Source organism: Perissodus microlepis, chromosome 14, assembly GCF_051167445.1.
Source record: "Perissodus microlepis isolate ML-2025 ecotype Zambia chromosome 14, ASM5116744v1, whole genome shotgun sequence".
In the NCBI taxonomy this organism is placed as follows: Eukaryota; Metazoa; Chordata; class Actinopteri; order Cichliformes; family Cichlidae; genus Perissodus; species Perissodus microlepis.
The window spans coordinates 5,190,255-5,207,402 of NC_140474.1; the positions used below are offsets into that span (position 1 = coordinate 5,190,255).

General features: G+C 42.3%; 1 protein-coding gene across 1 annotated transcript in view; it reads right to left on the minus strand.

Moving 5' to 3' along the window:
- Positions 1 to 16,603, minus strand: part of ccdc9 (coiled-coil domain containing 9) — a 28,115-nt gene extending 11,512 nt beyond the window's left edge. The window contains exons 1-14 of the mRNA XM_084950262.1: positions 16,472 to 16,603; positions 15,810 to 15,862; positions 14,875 to 14,979; positions 12,904 to 13,038; positions 9,798 to 10,214; positions 8,964 to 9,047; positions 8,360 to 8,524; positions 8,079 to 8,260; positions 7,157 to 7,215; positions 6,569 to 6,613; positions 3,361 to 3,481; positions 2,834 to 3,056; positions 2,059 to 2,578; positions 750 to 914 (exon numbers count right to left, since the gene is read on the minus strand). Of these exons, the coding sequence (XP_084806388.1) occupies positions 750 to 914; positions 2,059 to 2,578; positions 2,834 to 3,056; positions 3,361 to 3,481; positions 6,569 to 6,613; positions 7,157 to 7,215; positions 8,079 to 8,260; positions 8,360 to 8,524; positions 8,964 to 9,047; positions 9,798 to 10,214; positions 12,904 to 13,038; positions 14,875 to 14,979; positions 15,810 to 15,812 (2,224 nt within the window). The 5' untranslated portion in view covers positions 15,813 to 15,862; positions 16,472 to 16,603. The remainder of the gene's footprint in view (positions 1 to 749; positions 915 to 2,058; positions 2,579 to 2,833; positions 3,057 to 3,360; positions 3,482 to 6,568; positions 6,614 to 7,156; positions 7,216 to 8,078; positions 8,261 to 8,359; positions 8,525 to 8,963; positions 9,048 to 9,797; positions 10,215 to 12,903; positions 13,039 to 14,874; positions 14,980 to 15,809; positions 15,863 to 16,471) is intronic.
- Between the last annotated feature and the right edge of the window lie 545 nt (positions 16,604 to 17,148).

The following is a 17,148-nucleotide window of genomic DNA, read 5'->3' on the forward strand; positions in this document are numbered from 1 at the left end:
ATTAATAACTGACTTCGTCTTTCCAGTCGCTCTATATTATCCTAGAAACTTGTAAAAAATAAACCTCAAAAACATTTTGAAACAACGAAATCTGAATTTAAATGAGAAAATCCACAAAGCTAAATACTAATGAAAGATTAATGAAAAAACAAACCATAATAAATCTGGTTTTAATGTTCTGGTTCTTCATTTAGGATAAATTAAAGCAGCAGAAATAACCAGTCATTTTAATTTGTGCACGTCATTGTTTTTGTCTCAGTCACACTAGAATAAACATAAGACTGCAACTTTTATGTGCCTGGGAAAAACTGTAGCCTGGTTGATGCACTGATGTTGCATCCTCAACCTCTGGGTGACCAGCTTCAATCAAAAGGTGACTGCGCGGGTCGGCTGGCAGGAGGAAACCCGTCTGCAGACAGCTGCAGTCACTCTCATACAGACTGGTGAAGGTTTGCAAACTCCTCTGAATCAGTCTGGGCTCATCTGCAACAGAGGGCTCAACTTTCCATAGCCGTCATTTCTCACGTGTTTACACCATCGGAAAAGCTCTGTGTAGTTTTGGTGAAGCGGCTGCGTGGACAGAACATGTAGGAGGTCCTAAAAGTCCAGCTAACGCCCTAATACAGCGTCCAGATATTACACTCTCACACACGCCTGTTGGGCGAGTCCTAGAAAAGTTCAGGGTGCAGTGGATGAAAACAGCCTGGTGCGTTTTATGTTGAGGGGTTAATTTTTTTTTTTTTTATTACCTTGTGACGGGGCTGGAGGCGTATCCTCGTCCACTTTCACCTCACAGGGGGCGGGGTCAGATGGCAGTGCAGTAGGTGAGTCTTTAGGAGCCAAATCAGGTTCTGACACCATCACCTGGATCTCCTGGATTTCAGCTTTTTCCGGAGGAGACGAAACATCAACGGCTGAGCACCGAGGATGGAGAGAAGAGGTGAAGATGAGGGGAGGAAACAAAAAGGAGAGAACAGAGAGGTGTTGGGGCGGAGGTAGAAAAAGAGAAATCAGAAGAGACAAGGTAAGAAAATAAGAGAGAGGTGTGAATATTTCCCCCTCACTGACTGAATCTTTGACAGAAACAAAGTGAAAATCTGAAGGCTGTTAACAGATTAAAACCAGAAAGTGACCTTCCTTAATGTTAAAATTATTTCTAACAAGCCGTTTTTTTCCATAAATAACTAAAAGTTATGTAACCATCCCTAAAGGTCTCTGAGAAACGCTGAGCACTACGGGTCACAGGTGCAGCAGCATCCTCCCTGTGCAGGAGGGAGACATGCTGCAGGACTTCCTGTAGGAGAACAGAGCTTAAATGGGCACAAAGTGCTATGTTGAGACACTTCTGCCGACTTACTGGGAGAAATGTTCACCAACTTGACACAAAAGTAAAAGTTCAGCCTTCAGAACAACATTAAAGGTGCCCGAAGCAAAGAAATAAAGACAATGTCAATCGCTTCTGCAGCATTTGAAGCTTTACAAGCTCCCAGTTTAAGCTCGCTAAGTTAATATTTGCATTAACTGAAGTGTCTCAACGGCTCTTCTGTGAACACAGTAAAAGTGCTTCATTTTCTGCCGCTTATATAGTCGACCAGAGGCTGTCGGAAGAGGGAGACACCGAGGCGTTCCTAAACTAGCCGAGATGCGATCTCTCCAGCATGTCCTGGGCCTCCTTCTGGACATGCAAAACGTTCCGTAAGCTTTACATTCAGGATTCTTGGAGTGCTGTTTCTCTCCTCCGCTAAGGGTCTAACACAGCTCTCCATCCTTCCCATCCTACATTTCAGCTCCTCTGCAATTTCTCATTAACACACGTAAAATTGCATCAATGATTCTTCTCTTTATAGCCCTGCACAGATGCTAACTTTAACAAATGGTTTTCAAAAAGATGTTATTGCATTATTAGCTGATAAATCCACGTTATTTATCAGATTTATTGAGTTTAAGCCACCTGGGATATTATTTGATGTTAACACTGGTATAGCACATGTGCAGCAGCTTCAGAAAATTGCTACAATAATTCCCTGTTACGGTCTCAGTGTGGGGTAACTATTCTACCTGCATGCTCCTCGCTCTGTGACTCAGCAGGTTCACTGGAGCTGGCAGCTTGGCTCTTGATCTCTTCCTCCTGCTGCTCCTCCTCCTCCTTCTTCTGTGGGGGGCTGGAATCAACGCTGGAGGGTTTCGGCGGGCTCTCGCCTCCCATGCTGCTCCTGGGTGACAGCAACTCCATCTCCTCCCCCCAGTCTGACACAGGCTTGTGGCCGTCCAGCGGGGAGAAGGGGCTGAGGGGTTTGCCTCCCTCGGAGGACTCCTGAGCGGCCGCTGGGGGCGGGATGTGGACCTTTGGCCTGGGAGTCCGCTGATCTTTGGGGCTTCCTGCTGATGTCTGACGAGAACGAGGTTTGGGAGTTTTTGGGGAGGACTCTTTGCTCTTTGCTTGCTTCTCCTTTCCGATGTCCTTCTTCTCGTCGCCTTTGGAGTCTTGCTCCGAGTCGCTCACCTCCTCATATTCCCCATCGTCACTGGCATCCTCCCATTCATCATCATCCTCTCCTCCTCCATTCTTCTCCTCCACCTAAGGAAAGATGGAAACAAAGAAACAAAGAGTTAGCGATTTATTTATTTATTTATTTTAAATCCTGCAACAAATGCTTTATTTTGGATGTTTGATTGGAGTGGCAGGAGCATTTAAGGCACCGGCTCTCATGTCCCATTTCAGAAACTAAAAAAAATTCACACCTCACAAAAAGAAAAAGGATCCATTTCTCTGAAGTAAAGCTCAGCATGACAGATACTTTATTATTCATAGAAGTCCAGATGAACCCGTTACCTTCTGTACTGTGGGAGGTTTAGATTTCTCTTCTTCCTTTTTCTTTTTACTCTTCTCTTCTTTCTTCATCTTGTCCTCCTTTTCCTTCTCCTCCTTTTCCTTCTCCTTTTCCTTTTCCTTCTCCTCCTCTTCCTCCTTTTCCTTTTCCTTCTCCTCCTCTTCCTTCTTTTCCTTTTCCTTCTCCTCCTCTTCCTTCTCTCCCTCCCAGCGGTTGTCATGCATGCTGTAAAAAGTTTCAGAATAAAAGGTTCAGTGGACATTGCATTAGCATGAGAAATACACCGAAAACCATCGCAATTCTCAACAAGAGCTAAAATGTTTATTAAAAAGGAAAATGAGGAACATTTCTTAAAAAAATATTAATATTCACTGACAGTCTCTAGAAAGTATCTACAGTACAACTAGTTTAAAAGTCATTTTAGTGTTTCAGACTTCAGTTTCTTCACTGCAGAACAGCTTTGTGATGAAGAATTACATTAAAAAGTAAAGTAAATGGATCTGTCAGCTGATGGTGAGAAAAGTTTTACCTGTAGCTCTGCTTCTGTCCTCGGCCCCGCCCTCTGCTCCGGTCGCCCCTCGGCCCCTGGGTCCTGCCCTGGGACAGGAAGTCGCCGAATGTCGGCGCTTTCGGAGGTCGCTTACTGTCATCTAAGGAGACATCGATGGTGAGTATAAATCAAACTATGAACTGCTGTGATGTTTAGACTAAAAAAGCAGAAAGCAGGTGATGGATGTTTCATCATCACTGCTCAAAAGTGAGGCGCAGGAGTGTTTTTTTTAAAGTAAGAAATAAAAATTCAAAATGGAGAGGGGGCACACGTTGTGTCATTAACATGTCTTTATGCCACTGGCTGTCTGTTGGAAAGTATCCAGGCATGTAAAAGTCCATCTAATAATGTTAAAAATAAAACATTTCAATAAAAACTGCCTCCACCGATTCTTCCGCCTCCGCTGCGGTCTGCGAGTTAATGTCATAACTTGCGTGACAGCAGCTGTCCCGCTGTGTCAGCTGCAGAGTGCGTCTGAGCTCTGGGACGACACCAGATGTGTATTATGATTATTATTGATGGCTCTGAGAAAGCCATCAATCATATCAAGAGAGAAAAAAGATTTTTAAGATAAAGACGAGAAGAGGCATGAGGAAATACTACGTGTAAAACTGAGAACATCCAAATTTTAAAGCCACCTCGTTTGGACTCCTTTAGAGTTACAACTGGAAATTTGAGTGAAAGAAAAAAGAGATGTTGTACGGAAGGTGAAAGAAAGGTGTTGATTAGGTGAGCAGCTAATGGAGACATGAAGGAGGAAAAAATTATTTTTTCCAGTATTTTGTCTCAGGAGAAATCCACATCGAGTTTTCAGTGTCACAAACTGAAGCCAAAATGTTTGTTTTATAACATTTTTTATAACCAACTTTCAGCATCAACATCATGGGACCAATCTGATGACTCAGGTTTGACACAAAGAATCACAGTTAGAAGATCAACCAAGTATCAAAAAAGGAGACTTTCCACATGCTTTAACTTGTTTTGGCCAGCAGCACATTAACACATGGTGATGTTCAGTGGTATCGACGCTTTCAAAGTCAATTTAAAGGCAAATTTTTTAATGTGTTGCATATTAAATGACAAAGGAAAGAAGAAAAAAAGAAAAAAAAAGGCTGATTTTGAGGTGGTCACATGTTCCCTTTTTTAAGATGTGGCTGATTTTTTTATGGAATGACCTCAATAGAAAAAAGAAATGTGGAAATTTGAAAAAAGAGTCAGAGAGGGAAGAAGAGCAGAGGACATGAGAAGGTCAGAGACCAAAAGCTCAGACGAGGGAGGAGGATAAGAGCTCAACAGGGAGAGAGGAGAGGATGTCATTAAAAGGTCAGAAAGAGACAGATACAAGCACAAATGAAAAGAAGGGATCAGTGAGGAGACAAAGGATGTAGGCGACAAGACTGAAGAGGACTGAAGGATAAATCACAGTGAAGACATGAACGCAGCCAAAGCCAAGGCTCAAAAACTGAGGACCATCCACAAACACTGGTGGACATCCTGAGGTCACTGTGTGTGCAGGCGGGAGCATCTGAAGCGTTTCCAGCCACAGAGAGATTAGAGCTGCTCACACAAAGGCAAACCTCTCCGAGCTGTCACAATGTCTGTGATTTTAGAGATGAGAGCAGTCAGAATTTACATCGGGGTCTCTGAAGGTTAAATTGAGACACAGATTCAGAGTATTTGGATATTTCCAAAGACTCAAGATTAACCTGTATTTAAAATTAAAAACGTGATTTGCTACTGTTGCCTAATTCTCACAGTTATACACAATTTTTCTAATTTCAGTGCCTTGAATGAAGACAGTTTGCCTTTGGTTTGGACTTTCTGGGGCCTGTAACATGAAGCATGTTTACTTCAGGTTTAACTCCAGGTTAAGGAGGTGGGACACGGTAACTACTGCATACTGACCAATCAGTTCTCTGGAAAAATAACATTTAGGGATGTTCGATATAACGATATATGTCGGATGACGATATAAAAACGTCTATCGTTTCATTTTAGGCTATCGTTTGTTTCGTGGTGTCGCAAAATAAACAGTTTACGGCAATATTTTTTCATCGTTTTGATGGTCACTGTAGTGGCAGAAAATAATTTCTTAAAGTTCTCTCTTTCTCTTAGATTTAATATAACCACACTACGGATGGACAAGCGCCTGTTTTTATGCGTTGTGGTTAGCAACAACGACGGTAACACCTTCGCGTGTCCGCTTGTTTATGTTCCACATAAACCTTTCACAATAAAGCTCAAGATCCTGTTGAGACTTTTCAAAATAAACTGAATGACGTGAAAGAGCAGATTATTTACGGATGAGAAGTAAAAAAGAGCCGCCAGGTGCTAAAAAAAAAACAAAACCTTAGACTCAAACGTTAGAACAGGCTTTTCCCCGCAGCACGCCGTGTAATAAATACTCACAAAGAAAACGGCGGCCGTTACAACTTATGTCTAAAAATGTATCGTTTCATGCATCGGTTAAAACACTCGACTCCAGCTACATGACGCGCAGCTGGAAACACTTCACGCAAGACGAGCTGCCCGAGATTCACAGAATTTACAGAAAATGTTACATTTTTGTGATTTATATCGTTATCAGGACGATAGAATTCTTATATCGGGATATGAGATTTTGGTCATATCGCACAGCCCTAATAACATTCCCAAAGGGGATCCTGTGCTTTTCCATTTCAGGCAGTATGAGAGACTTTAGTTTAAAATAATAATAACAACAATCTTTCCTTGGTGAATCAATAACAGAAAGATCCTTAAGATCCAACTGTATTGCTTCTTAACATTCATTAAACGATGACATACTACTATAACAGTCCTATAATCTTTAAACAGGGCACCTAAGCCTCGACCTTTCTGCAGGAATGCCTGTATTCAACGACCTGTTCACATAACTGGACCCTGCATACTGCAGCTGTAACTACAGTCAGCTCTTCCCTCGTCTTAAGGAGTGAAGCCTGATAAGAAAAAGATGAATGTTACAGGCCCCGGGTCTTAACATGAGCTAAAAAAAAGTGGAATTAAACGCTGGTATCAATAGTGGACTAAGCTGATTGTCATTATAACACCATTAAGGGCTGCGCCATTATGAGGGTGAGTCGGGCATGTGAGTTAGGGGTGAGGCTGGTTTTGGGTGCAGCTGCTTCACACAGACACACTCAGACTCAGGCCCATGCTGTGGTCTAACCTGAGGCCCTGCCCCGAGGCTCTGTACGAGAGTTATGCCCCCGCGCTGCAGAGAGGACACACAAACACGTTACACTACGTCTGCCACACACACACACACACACCAAAAACATTATCTGTGAAATAAGGTTTTGACATAAACACTCACTGCAACTCTGTAAACATCGTTTATCTTGCTACTAAGTAAAGACCATTAAAATCTCTGCCTAGTCAAATAAAGTCTTCAGTCCTTTGAAAAATAAAATAAACATGCACCGAGCTTTGGTCGGGTTGGTCAAAGTCAGTTAGCACAAAGGAAATCAGGACTCCTCGGAACAGAACGACCGCGGCTTAACTCCAAGCTTAATCTGGACTCCGGGGAAACACGGCGAGCATTTACATAACGATCTTAATTACTCAGGAGGGCGACTGTGTTGCCTCTCATACAGAGTGGGGTGTTTGACGTGTATACATCAACACAGCAGAGTGACATCGTGTCAGACGAGCGAAGGCGTGGCATGGAGGTGGATCGAGGGTCAGCTGCTGTGTTGTGCTGCCAGCTGTTGTGCAACAGCATGCGATGGGTGTGCGTGCGTCTGTGTGTACTTGCCTCTCCTGCCACCCTCCGATGGGATACCCTCAGTGGCCGCATATGGGTCCTCTTTGAACCTGTGAAAACAGCCACAGGGTTACACACACATCAAACGTTAGCATCCTCTCTGCCACGTCAGTCTGTCGCCATCTTTATGCCAGCAGACGCCTTCCATCGTGCTCACCTCTTCCTCCCCCTCCATCTTTGTAAAGTCACTAAAGTTCTGTAGCACAGCTTTAGTAAACCCAACATAAGCGGCACCATTTCAGACACTTAATAATATTTCCCATCACAGACACACAACACAGATATTCAATGAGGGTTTCTAAGTCTGGACTTTTGCGGGACCAACCAAGGACAGTCACAGACTGGTCCTGAAGCCTCATGAATGCTGTGGCTCACTACACTCTATCCTACTTTGCTGCATTTATTCTCCCTTGAACTGCGCCCCTGCCACTGAGAAGCATCTCCTTTCAATTCCATCTGGTAAAGTCCAAGCAGGTTGTCCAGCTGCTCTGCTGTGAAGGGCTGATTGATGGAGTCCTGCTGAGATGATCGTCCCTCCGTCTCTAAACTCTGCAGATGACTTCTGAAGCTCCATCAAAGTCACTGTCAGGTTTCTGGTCACCTCTCCTTGAGATTGTTAGCATCTTCCACTTCAATACTGTGCCGACTCTCAGACTCTGAACGGTTTCTGATCCATTTCTTTGCCACAGTTTCATCTAAGAGCTCTGCAGAGGCCTCTGATAAGCTCGAGGAGGTGGCTGGGGAGAAGGAGGTCTGAGTTTCTCTGCTTGGGCTCCTGCCCCCTCAATGCTCTATCAAAGTGACTCGATGGATGAATTGATGTGCAGAGGCTGCCTTAAGACTTCCTGGCATCTCTTTGTTCTGCAGTTTGAATTATGGGATCTTAGTTTACTTTTAAAAGAAAGACTCTTACATGTTGTCCGTCTTCTGTGCGTCCCACTCTCGTCTCCACTGGCCTGTGGCGTTACGATGGCGTGCTAATCTCTCCTCATCTATCTGCTCACGCTCCTTCTTCCAGCGCAGGTACTCTGCTCTTTCCCGGCCGGTCATAGACATCGTCATATCCATAGAGCCTTTGGGACCAGGTCTCCGGCTCTGCAGAGACCACAGAAGTCAGAGTAAATAATTCAGCCACAGGTAATGCTCATAAACAGAACAGAACCACCCAAAACCCATTTTTAAAGAAGTACTCACAGTCCACTCTTTTTCCAGCTCAGACCCTGTCTTCACATTGTCAAAGTCCAGTCCCCCCCAGTTTCGTACATGTCTCCGGCTGCCCTCCTTGCGGTCCGTGTCCGGGGCTGGACCTGAACGTCTCGGGTCATCCAGGAAGTTACGGGTCAGTTTGTCTCCATCCTGCTGTGAAACGGAACGACTCTGTTCAGCTCAGGCTAGTTCCTCGCTGAAAATGATTTTAAAAAACCAAAACAAACAAAAATACTGCGCAGAGGAACCACACGATTTAAATGTGAGACCAAAGCAGAGACTGTTAGCTTCATAACACTTGATCTTATGGGAAATTTATGTTATAGTAATTTAAGAGGATAAAAAAACCACATCTGGTGTGTGTACAGTCATAACAATCCATCTGTGCTGTCTCACTGGACAACGATTTATGCATTTACACACATCTCTGCTATATTAAGCAAATTAAACTCCAATAAAAATAAGTGGTTAGAAAAGTTTTATTATAATGTTGATAGTTTTTGTCTTTCAGAGCCTTGTCTGTAAAATCCATTTCCGGAAATCAAACCCGCTACAACACATGGCAGCTGAAAAAACACAGTGACTTCCATACCCGCTGTCCTCTCTCATACTCTGCTATCCTCTCCATTTCTTCATTCATCTTCTCAATGTTCTGTCGTCTCTTCTCCTCCCATTCCTGTCAGGAAGTTTGTGACATTTGAGTTATTATTGAACAGGATGTTAGTGTTACAAGAGTTTTTACAATACTGGAAAATTACTGCATCGTCCATGTTACAAAGTCCTCCACCAGGAGGTAACTGCAGCAGATTTTTGAGCCAAAATAATTTTTTCTGCAGTATTTTCCCAAAAATCCCAGTTTTAGTACTTCTGTGTTAACAAATTAAAATGGCTGGGACCAAAGTTAGAACACGTGCCGTGGCTACAGCAATACTTTTGTAGATGTTACATACACATGTAAATTCTTTGTATCATGTTTTTTTCTACACACTGAAATCATCCCAGCTCCTGTTTTAAACTGAAACTCAACATTCGGTGCTTAAAGCACAAGAACAGAAGCAGCTTTGAACATTCACAGGTCGTGCACTCAAATTAAAACAAGACACACAACTGATTATGGATTAGCTCGGTTTATAGATCATTTATAGATTATAGATAGTCATCTTTCGTTTATTATTTCACTTTAATATGAATTTTTTTAATATATGACAACAAATGTGACATATTCTCACACCTCTGAATTGACTTTAACAGTTAATAAATTAAGCTAAGCCCCATGAGACTTCATTGATATTGATACATGACTTCAAGTAATCGCACTACCATGTATACCACACAGTCACACTCTAAATGTATTATCTTCAGTGTCTTGCATCATGCAGCTGCATCCTGTGTGAAAACCTCCCTCAAACAGTTCATCCTCACCCACCTTGGATTTCCTGTCTATTCCTCCTGGTGTCCCTTCTCCTCCTCCTCCTCCTCCTCTTCCTCTTCCTCCTCCTCCTCCTCCTCCTCCTCCTCCTCCTCTCCTTCCTCCTCTGCGTCCATGGCCTCCTGCCTCACCAGGCTCTCCATCTCTGGGTGTTCTCGGTTCCCAGTCTCTCCTGTCTTGGCGACCTCCGCCCCCACCTCCTACTCCTTGTCCTACTTGTCCTCCACCACCACCACCACCACCACCACCTCCTCCTCCACCTCCACCTCTCTGACCTCCCCGACCCATTCGCCCAGACCCGGTCCTCCTGGGGGGGCTGCGGCCATCACTCTGCCCTCTGTGGCTGTCGCTCTCCTCTGATGTCTTCCGGCCGCGAGGAGTTCCCAGTCTCCATTCGTTCACAACTCTCTTCTCCTGTAAGCAGCACACACACAGACTTTCACTGTGGACGGAGTGTTTTTAACAGCACCTTAGTTATCATTTCAGTCAGCTGCTGGAGGAGGCTCAACATGACATATGTGGTAGTTTAAAAACACCATCCTTATTTCTGATTCTTTGACTAATCAAAACACCTAACTGTCCATTTTAGCTTGTTATAATGTGGATCAATAACAACTTATAGATCATATTAGTTACCCATACAAGTTATATTTGGCTACCAATAAATTATAAGTGAGGGAAAAATCTGTTTTGGATACATTTTGGATTTTTGTGGTGCTAGAAGAGTTACAGCGCATGGCAAAAGAAAATAAAGGTTTGGTTGATTTATGGTGTAAAATTGAAGTTTTTCCATTTAGATTTTTGTCAAAAAAAGAGTTAAAAAGGTACTAATCAGCAGTAGAGCTCATAAGAAGTCAGATAAAGCCGTATTTTATTCACACTTTAAATTAGATAGCTTGACAGCAGCTCATTGGAAAAGAAGGAGAATGACATTCATTGCCTTCAAACACCATTATTACATTATTAATATTATGTAATAATGGTAATACATAATATAATACATTATATTATTATTATGCAATTACTTTTTTCAGTATTGTCAGGAATGTTAATATTTCAAGACCATTTCAAAAAATTGCAAGCAATAGCATGCCGTAATTTTTAGGATATAAAGGGACTAACAGGGTGAAGATTATAACAACACATCATCTTCGAATAACAAATAATGTCTTCAACCCAGGAAATGGAACAGCTCAACTCTTACAGTTACAAATTCAACTCTGTCTCGTCAATCTAATGAATGTCACATGAAGTAAAGACTAATCTGGGCTATGGATTATGCAAAGAGCTACAACATGATGAACTCTGAGAAGCTGAGTTATGAGACAGAAAGAGGCCATAGTCGTTCATCAGGTTTTCAAAGGCCTCTTCAGAAAAGGTCCAACAGACTAATGGGCCCAGATCAACCCTTTAACCAGTCAGACAGGCGCTCGTGTGGAGCAGGCAGCCCCCTGCTGTTCTCCACACGAGCCTTTTTTTTGTCTTATAACCTTTTCAGTTTGAAATCTAGGTGCCGGCAGTGATCGGTAGTCTTTTCTGAGGCAATCTGGATCTCAGCAGGCGCTCACTCCACTCTTACACCTATATCCCCCCTGGATCTGCTTACCAGCAGCTTCTTCAGCCCACAGGAGACTAATTAGAAACGTGGCAAACTAAACGGCTAATGGGGGGGGACTGGTTGTGCCAAAAAAACAGAGCGTTAAAAACCCTGATTTGAACCAATGGGCCATGAATGCAGCTCTAAAAGAATCATGATGTTGTTGTGGTTTGCCATATTGTTCCAGACCTTATGTTTCAGTTACATAAATTACATGCAGGTTTTTCCTAAGTTCCCTGCAGTTCCTCTACTGACCACTTGAGGCTCCTTTACCCCAAAGGAGGACACATTTGGCACAAAAACAAGCAAAAAACAAACAGACAACAAACCCCCCCAACATCCTGGCAGCCAAAATGCAGGCTTCAGAAAAATCAGAGTCAATGTCGCTATGGCTACATCCATCCATTATATGCAATCCATGTTTTTTCTCCTTTTCAGACAAATGTGTCCACGGCGTTTGTCCAATTTCTGTTCACAAGGCACGCTTAAATCCTGTTTGTCTGCAGGAGAAAAGGATAGATCTAACAAACAGATGATCTGCATACCGAGCAGAAAGAGCTGGATAAACCGATTACACAGATAGTTCTCCAGCATGGTCGGGTACTTTAATAAGGTGGCTAAAGTTCATTCTGCACAAACATCTGCAGTTAACAACATTATGTTAGTACAGCAGGTACAATCATCTCAGCTCTGTTTCAAGACAATTACCCAACATGCTTTTTTAAAATCCCATTTTTGCCCAGCAGAGCTGCATGAATGGATAAACACGTTAAAGAGAAAACTCATCTCATGAACTTTCACAGGGTAACTTTGGGTATTTTTAGTGTGTGCTGTGCTCTAATTTTATGCCCGCTGCTTCACCGTTCCCTCCAGCCACCCTAGGCTTAGTACTTCAGGCCTTTGAAAGCAAAGTGCCAGCAGAAGAGTGTTAGAGGACAATTACCTTTACAGATTTGTAATCAGTAGGAATCCCTGCCACGGTTTGTAAAAACAGATAAACGTCTCCCATCACTACTTTGTGTCAAAGAAGTGAAATATATATTTAATAATTTTTAATCCCAGAAAATCCAATAAAAAAGAAAAATAGCTGTGTGTAATGGTGACTGAAGTTCCCACATATGTGGCCCAGTTAGAGTCTGGCACCTGCCCACAACACACTTCCCTTCTGTTCTGACGCCAGATCTGCACCAGTACACTTTGTTTTGATTTTTATCTAATGCGAGCGGGCGAAAGCAGCTCGCTTCTCTTTGCTGGCTTCCAGTTTACAGATTAATTTTAAAATCCTTTATTTTCCATTTTATCTGTCTGAAATGCTACACGCACATATCCTGTTTCAGATGCTTTTATCTCTTACTCGGTTTGACTGTACAGCACTTTGGTCGGCCCTGTTGTTTTAGGTTAAAAATGCTTTATAAATTAAGTGAATAAATGATAGTGATGGAAGTACAACATAATCTGAACCGGCACCACCACACAAAGGATGTTCAGTTCGACTTGATTTCTCACCCCTGTTGCTTTAGAAAGGTCGACTGTGACAGTGAAGTTTTCTTTCTCCATCTTCGGCTCATGGGGGCGGGGCTTACGAGGTGTAGTCACCGCAATGCCCTCTTGCTCTGCTTTCTTCTTATCTTCCTCTATTTCCTGTTAAAAAATAAATAAATACAGGAGCCCAGTGAGACTAATGCTTAATAAGAAACATACCAAAGACAAACAGGTCTGGGGTGTGTTCTGTGTTCATACAACAAAAGTAAGAAGATTAAGTCAAGTAGCCATCCGTGTGCAGCTGATGGACACTTTTCTCCTACAATGCAATGCGCAAAGGGAATAGGACAGCTACTAATATCGGAAAAACCAAAAACTGTTTGTTTATGGGAAAAGAGTATCTATTTTCCAATTAAAAAGAAAATTATTTTAATCGCTCTGAAGATATTGTGTTTCATCCTTCAGACACTTTTTTTTATTTTATTTCTCAGTCTGTACATGTGAAGCTCAAGAGAAGCTGTGGTTGTATCTTATCTGAGACCTGAAAAGAAAAATATGGTTTTCTAAACGTTTCTCATCATATTTCAGTGGCTACAAATCTAATGAAATAAGATGATGACAACTATTTAACTTATTAAACAGCTCCCAAATCTTTTGATGAGACCATGTTGCTCATTCAGCTTCATGAAGTGAAGAATTCCTTAAGATATAGAAATGAGTAGCAGTAAATCCTGAAACATCAGCTCGCCTCAACATCCCAACAAATAAGATCAAAACGCAGTGAGTTCAAATTCAACTTGAAAGTGTTGGCTGCTTGCCGTGAATAAATAAATTCAGAAGAGACAAATGGTTTAAAACGATTTTTAAAACAAACAAACAAAAACAGTTATTCAGGGTTTCCTGATTCAAAACAGGTCTTTTGGGGGCGCACACAGCATGAGTGGCTCCACTGAATGTTTATAAAGGCCACTTAAGATTTTAAGGTATTTCAAGCTTGAGTTCATTAAAGCAAACAAAACGCCAAAACACAGACTTAACAATGTGGTGTATGCTGTACAGTGCAGCGAGGAATGCCCAGACCTCTACATTGGAGAGACCAAACAGCCACTTCACAAGCGCATGGCACAACACAGAAGAGCCACCTCCACAGGACAAGACTCAGCAGTCCATCTGCATCTTAAGGATAAAGGACACTCTTTCGAGGATGCCAATGTTCACATTTTGGACAGAGAGGACAGATGGTTTGAAAGAGGAGTGAAAGAAGCCATCTATGTCCACTGTGAGCGACCATCTTTGAACAGAGGCGGGGGTTTACGACACCAACTCTCTGCCATCTATAATCCAGTTTTGAGATCCCTTCCCAGACGCCTTAACGCCCACTCACATCCTGGGCCATCTGACCTCAGGAATTCGCATGATAAGGTGGGGCCAGGTTTCCACAATGAGCTCACCCGAAACCCTGGCTGATTGGGACCCACACCCAGTTTCACACCTTGGCTCAGGCGATTAGAGGATCATCAGGGGGTCCTTTTGTCCCTCTGTGGGGGGATACTCCCACTAGGTTTATATCTGGGACTCTCCACCATTTGACCTTAGAACTGAAGAAGCTTCTCGGATGAGAGGTGAAACGTCTTCAAGTAAACTTAAAGAAGTCCAGACGCTTTTCTTTGCAAGCTCCTTTGACTACGATGACCTGGATGACTGAGAACCTTCACAGACATACTTAAAGCAAACTTGTAAAAAAAAAAAAAAGAAAAAAAAAAAAGAAGAAGTTGTTGAAATATTTTTTAACCACGGTCCTAATTTGTCTTGGCTTTTGTCTCAAGTATGCAGTATAATCTTTGACTAATGTGGTAAAACAAGCTGCTTTTATGTAGAAGTGAATCGTTGTGTTTTGAGACATTCTGGGGATGTCATCATTCTTCGGTGATGACAGTTATCAACATCAAGATGGTAGTATTAAAGATACATTTAGTGTGTAAAATCTTTCCATACCTGGTACCTCTTCATCAGAGCTTCATTCTTCTTCCTCAGAGCTTCAATTCGCTTGTCCAGCTCTGCATCCTTCTCCTCCTTTGTCTTGAGATCCACCGTTGAAGACTGAAGCAAAGAGGAGGAAAGCAGAAGTGACAAGACCGGTTTGGCCTGTATTACTTTAATGTGCAGCGCTAAACTAAGCACAATGAAGATACATCAGCTGTCCCAGCTTAATTAAATAATTGTTTTGCTTTTATTAAAGAGGAGAAAGAAATAAGACACCCATATACAAATATTAAATGAGAGAAAGAGCGAGAGAGATTGCGCTCAAAGAATGCAAAACTGAAATCAATGAGAATAAAGACGGCAGTAGTAGTAGCAGAACATACTTTTATACACATGTCTCGTCTTTGTACTTCTGTCTCATGTTATTACTTTATTATTCAACTTTATGTTTTTAATGCTCATGAATTGTTTCTGTCGTAACCACAAACATTTTGGGTTTTATATTTTCTACATGAGGTTTTCTTCTGTTCTCATTTTTTTTTCCTTTTCATTCAGTTTTACGACTGACTTTCTGCTTGAATTCAGTAATCTGCTGTCACTTGTCTGTCACAGCTGCATAGTTTAAAGGTAAGGGAAACATTTAGTGACTTCTCTGGGAGGCGGGAGCTGCAAATATGAACGCCCTCTGTCCAAGTTTAACTACAGACAGAAGGCAACAACTTTGCGTACTTTTTGGATGAATTTAATTTAAATATAGGATGTTAGGAACCAAGAACAGCCTTAAAAATAACAGCAATTGATATGACTCTCCAAAATACGAGCCTGAAACCGTTACCAGGATGGCTGTGAGATGATTAGACTTCCTTCTAGACAGACTTTGGTCCTCCTGAAAGTTTTGGGTAACCTACACAGAAGATCAAGACACTGTCTGCAGTGTTTTTACTCACCATAGCTGCCTTCGGCTGTTCTTCATACACTGGTGGCTGGCTGCTTGTTCCACCTGTAAAGAAGATTAAGAGGATGAGGAGCATCCTACCGTTTCTTTACCTCCACTATACAGATACTACACCTTCAGTAAGGTGAGTTTCTTTGCGTTAACCCGTGAGCACAGGAACAAGAAGGATGAATAGAAACCCTAGATTACACAGTAACAGAAATTGAGCGGTGACTGGGTACCGCCCTCTTTTCCCTTCTGCTGTTTCACCCTTCCTCACTATTGATTACACTATTGAAGGTAATCACAGGTGAGTTTACAGCCATGTGTGTGATGAAACCCATTTCAAAAGCTTCTGTAAAAGTCTCAGAGCTGCAGACAAGACGTAAATATGACACCCGAGGAACAGTACCACAGCACACATACCTGAGGCTATTTTAGCACATCCAGCCTCACCTGAGCTGCAATAAAGTACTGCTTTGGTGTTTTTGTCTGTCCCTGGTCTGCTGTTCAGTAATGTAAGCACACTGAGCCATGTCTGAGCTGTCTGAGCCGATACAAAGCCGCGAGGAGCCCACGAGACGTGGAAACAGACCACCGCAAACAGAGACGACGTGCAGAAGAACACCTGGATGAACGTTTACACGCACTAAAGTTACAGTCCGTTCACGTTACCTGTTTCAGAGGGAACTGTTGCAACGGCTGTAAGGGTCAATGTTTGAACTCGCTGCTGTTCGCCAATTCCTGCGCCTCAATCCGTCCTCATTATTCCACTTCCTGTTAGCAGCGGCTAACTTCCTGCCAAATAAATCCCGCCTCCCGGTTCTTAAAGAGACAGTACACTTTCTGACGGCTCAAAACGATCCCAGCAGATTTTCGCTAGAAAAGTCTGCCTCTGCACACCACCACAGTGGATTTTAAACCAAACCATCAGGATGTGACTGAAGTACAGACTTCCAGCTTTAGCTTAGCGGGCTTTACAAAAAAAATGTCTGGGAACAAGACATTTCTTTATACAGAGCCCCCAACTTTAGAGGCTTAAAGATAATTGGACAACTGACTGAAAATTAATTTGTGACACCTGTCCATTTATTATTTCATGAGAAATTAAGCACACCTAATATTCTGAAGTTCAACTTGTATTTTATGGCTAAATGTGAGACACGAAGAGATGGCAGTGTAAGTGAGGAAGGCTACCATTAAGCTAAAAAAAAAAAAAAAAACCCAAACCAAAACAACAACAACAAAACAATAACATAAATAAAACCCCTCAGCATAGAGAGAGAGAGCAAAAACTGTAGGAGTGGCCAAATCAGCAATCAGACATTTATAAAAATGAATAAAAGGTCTAA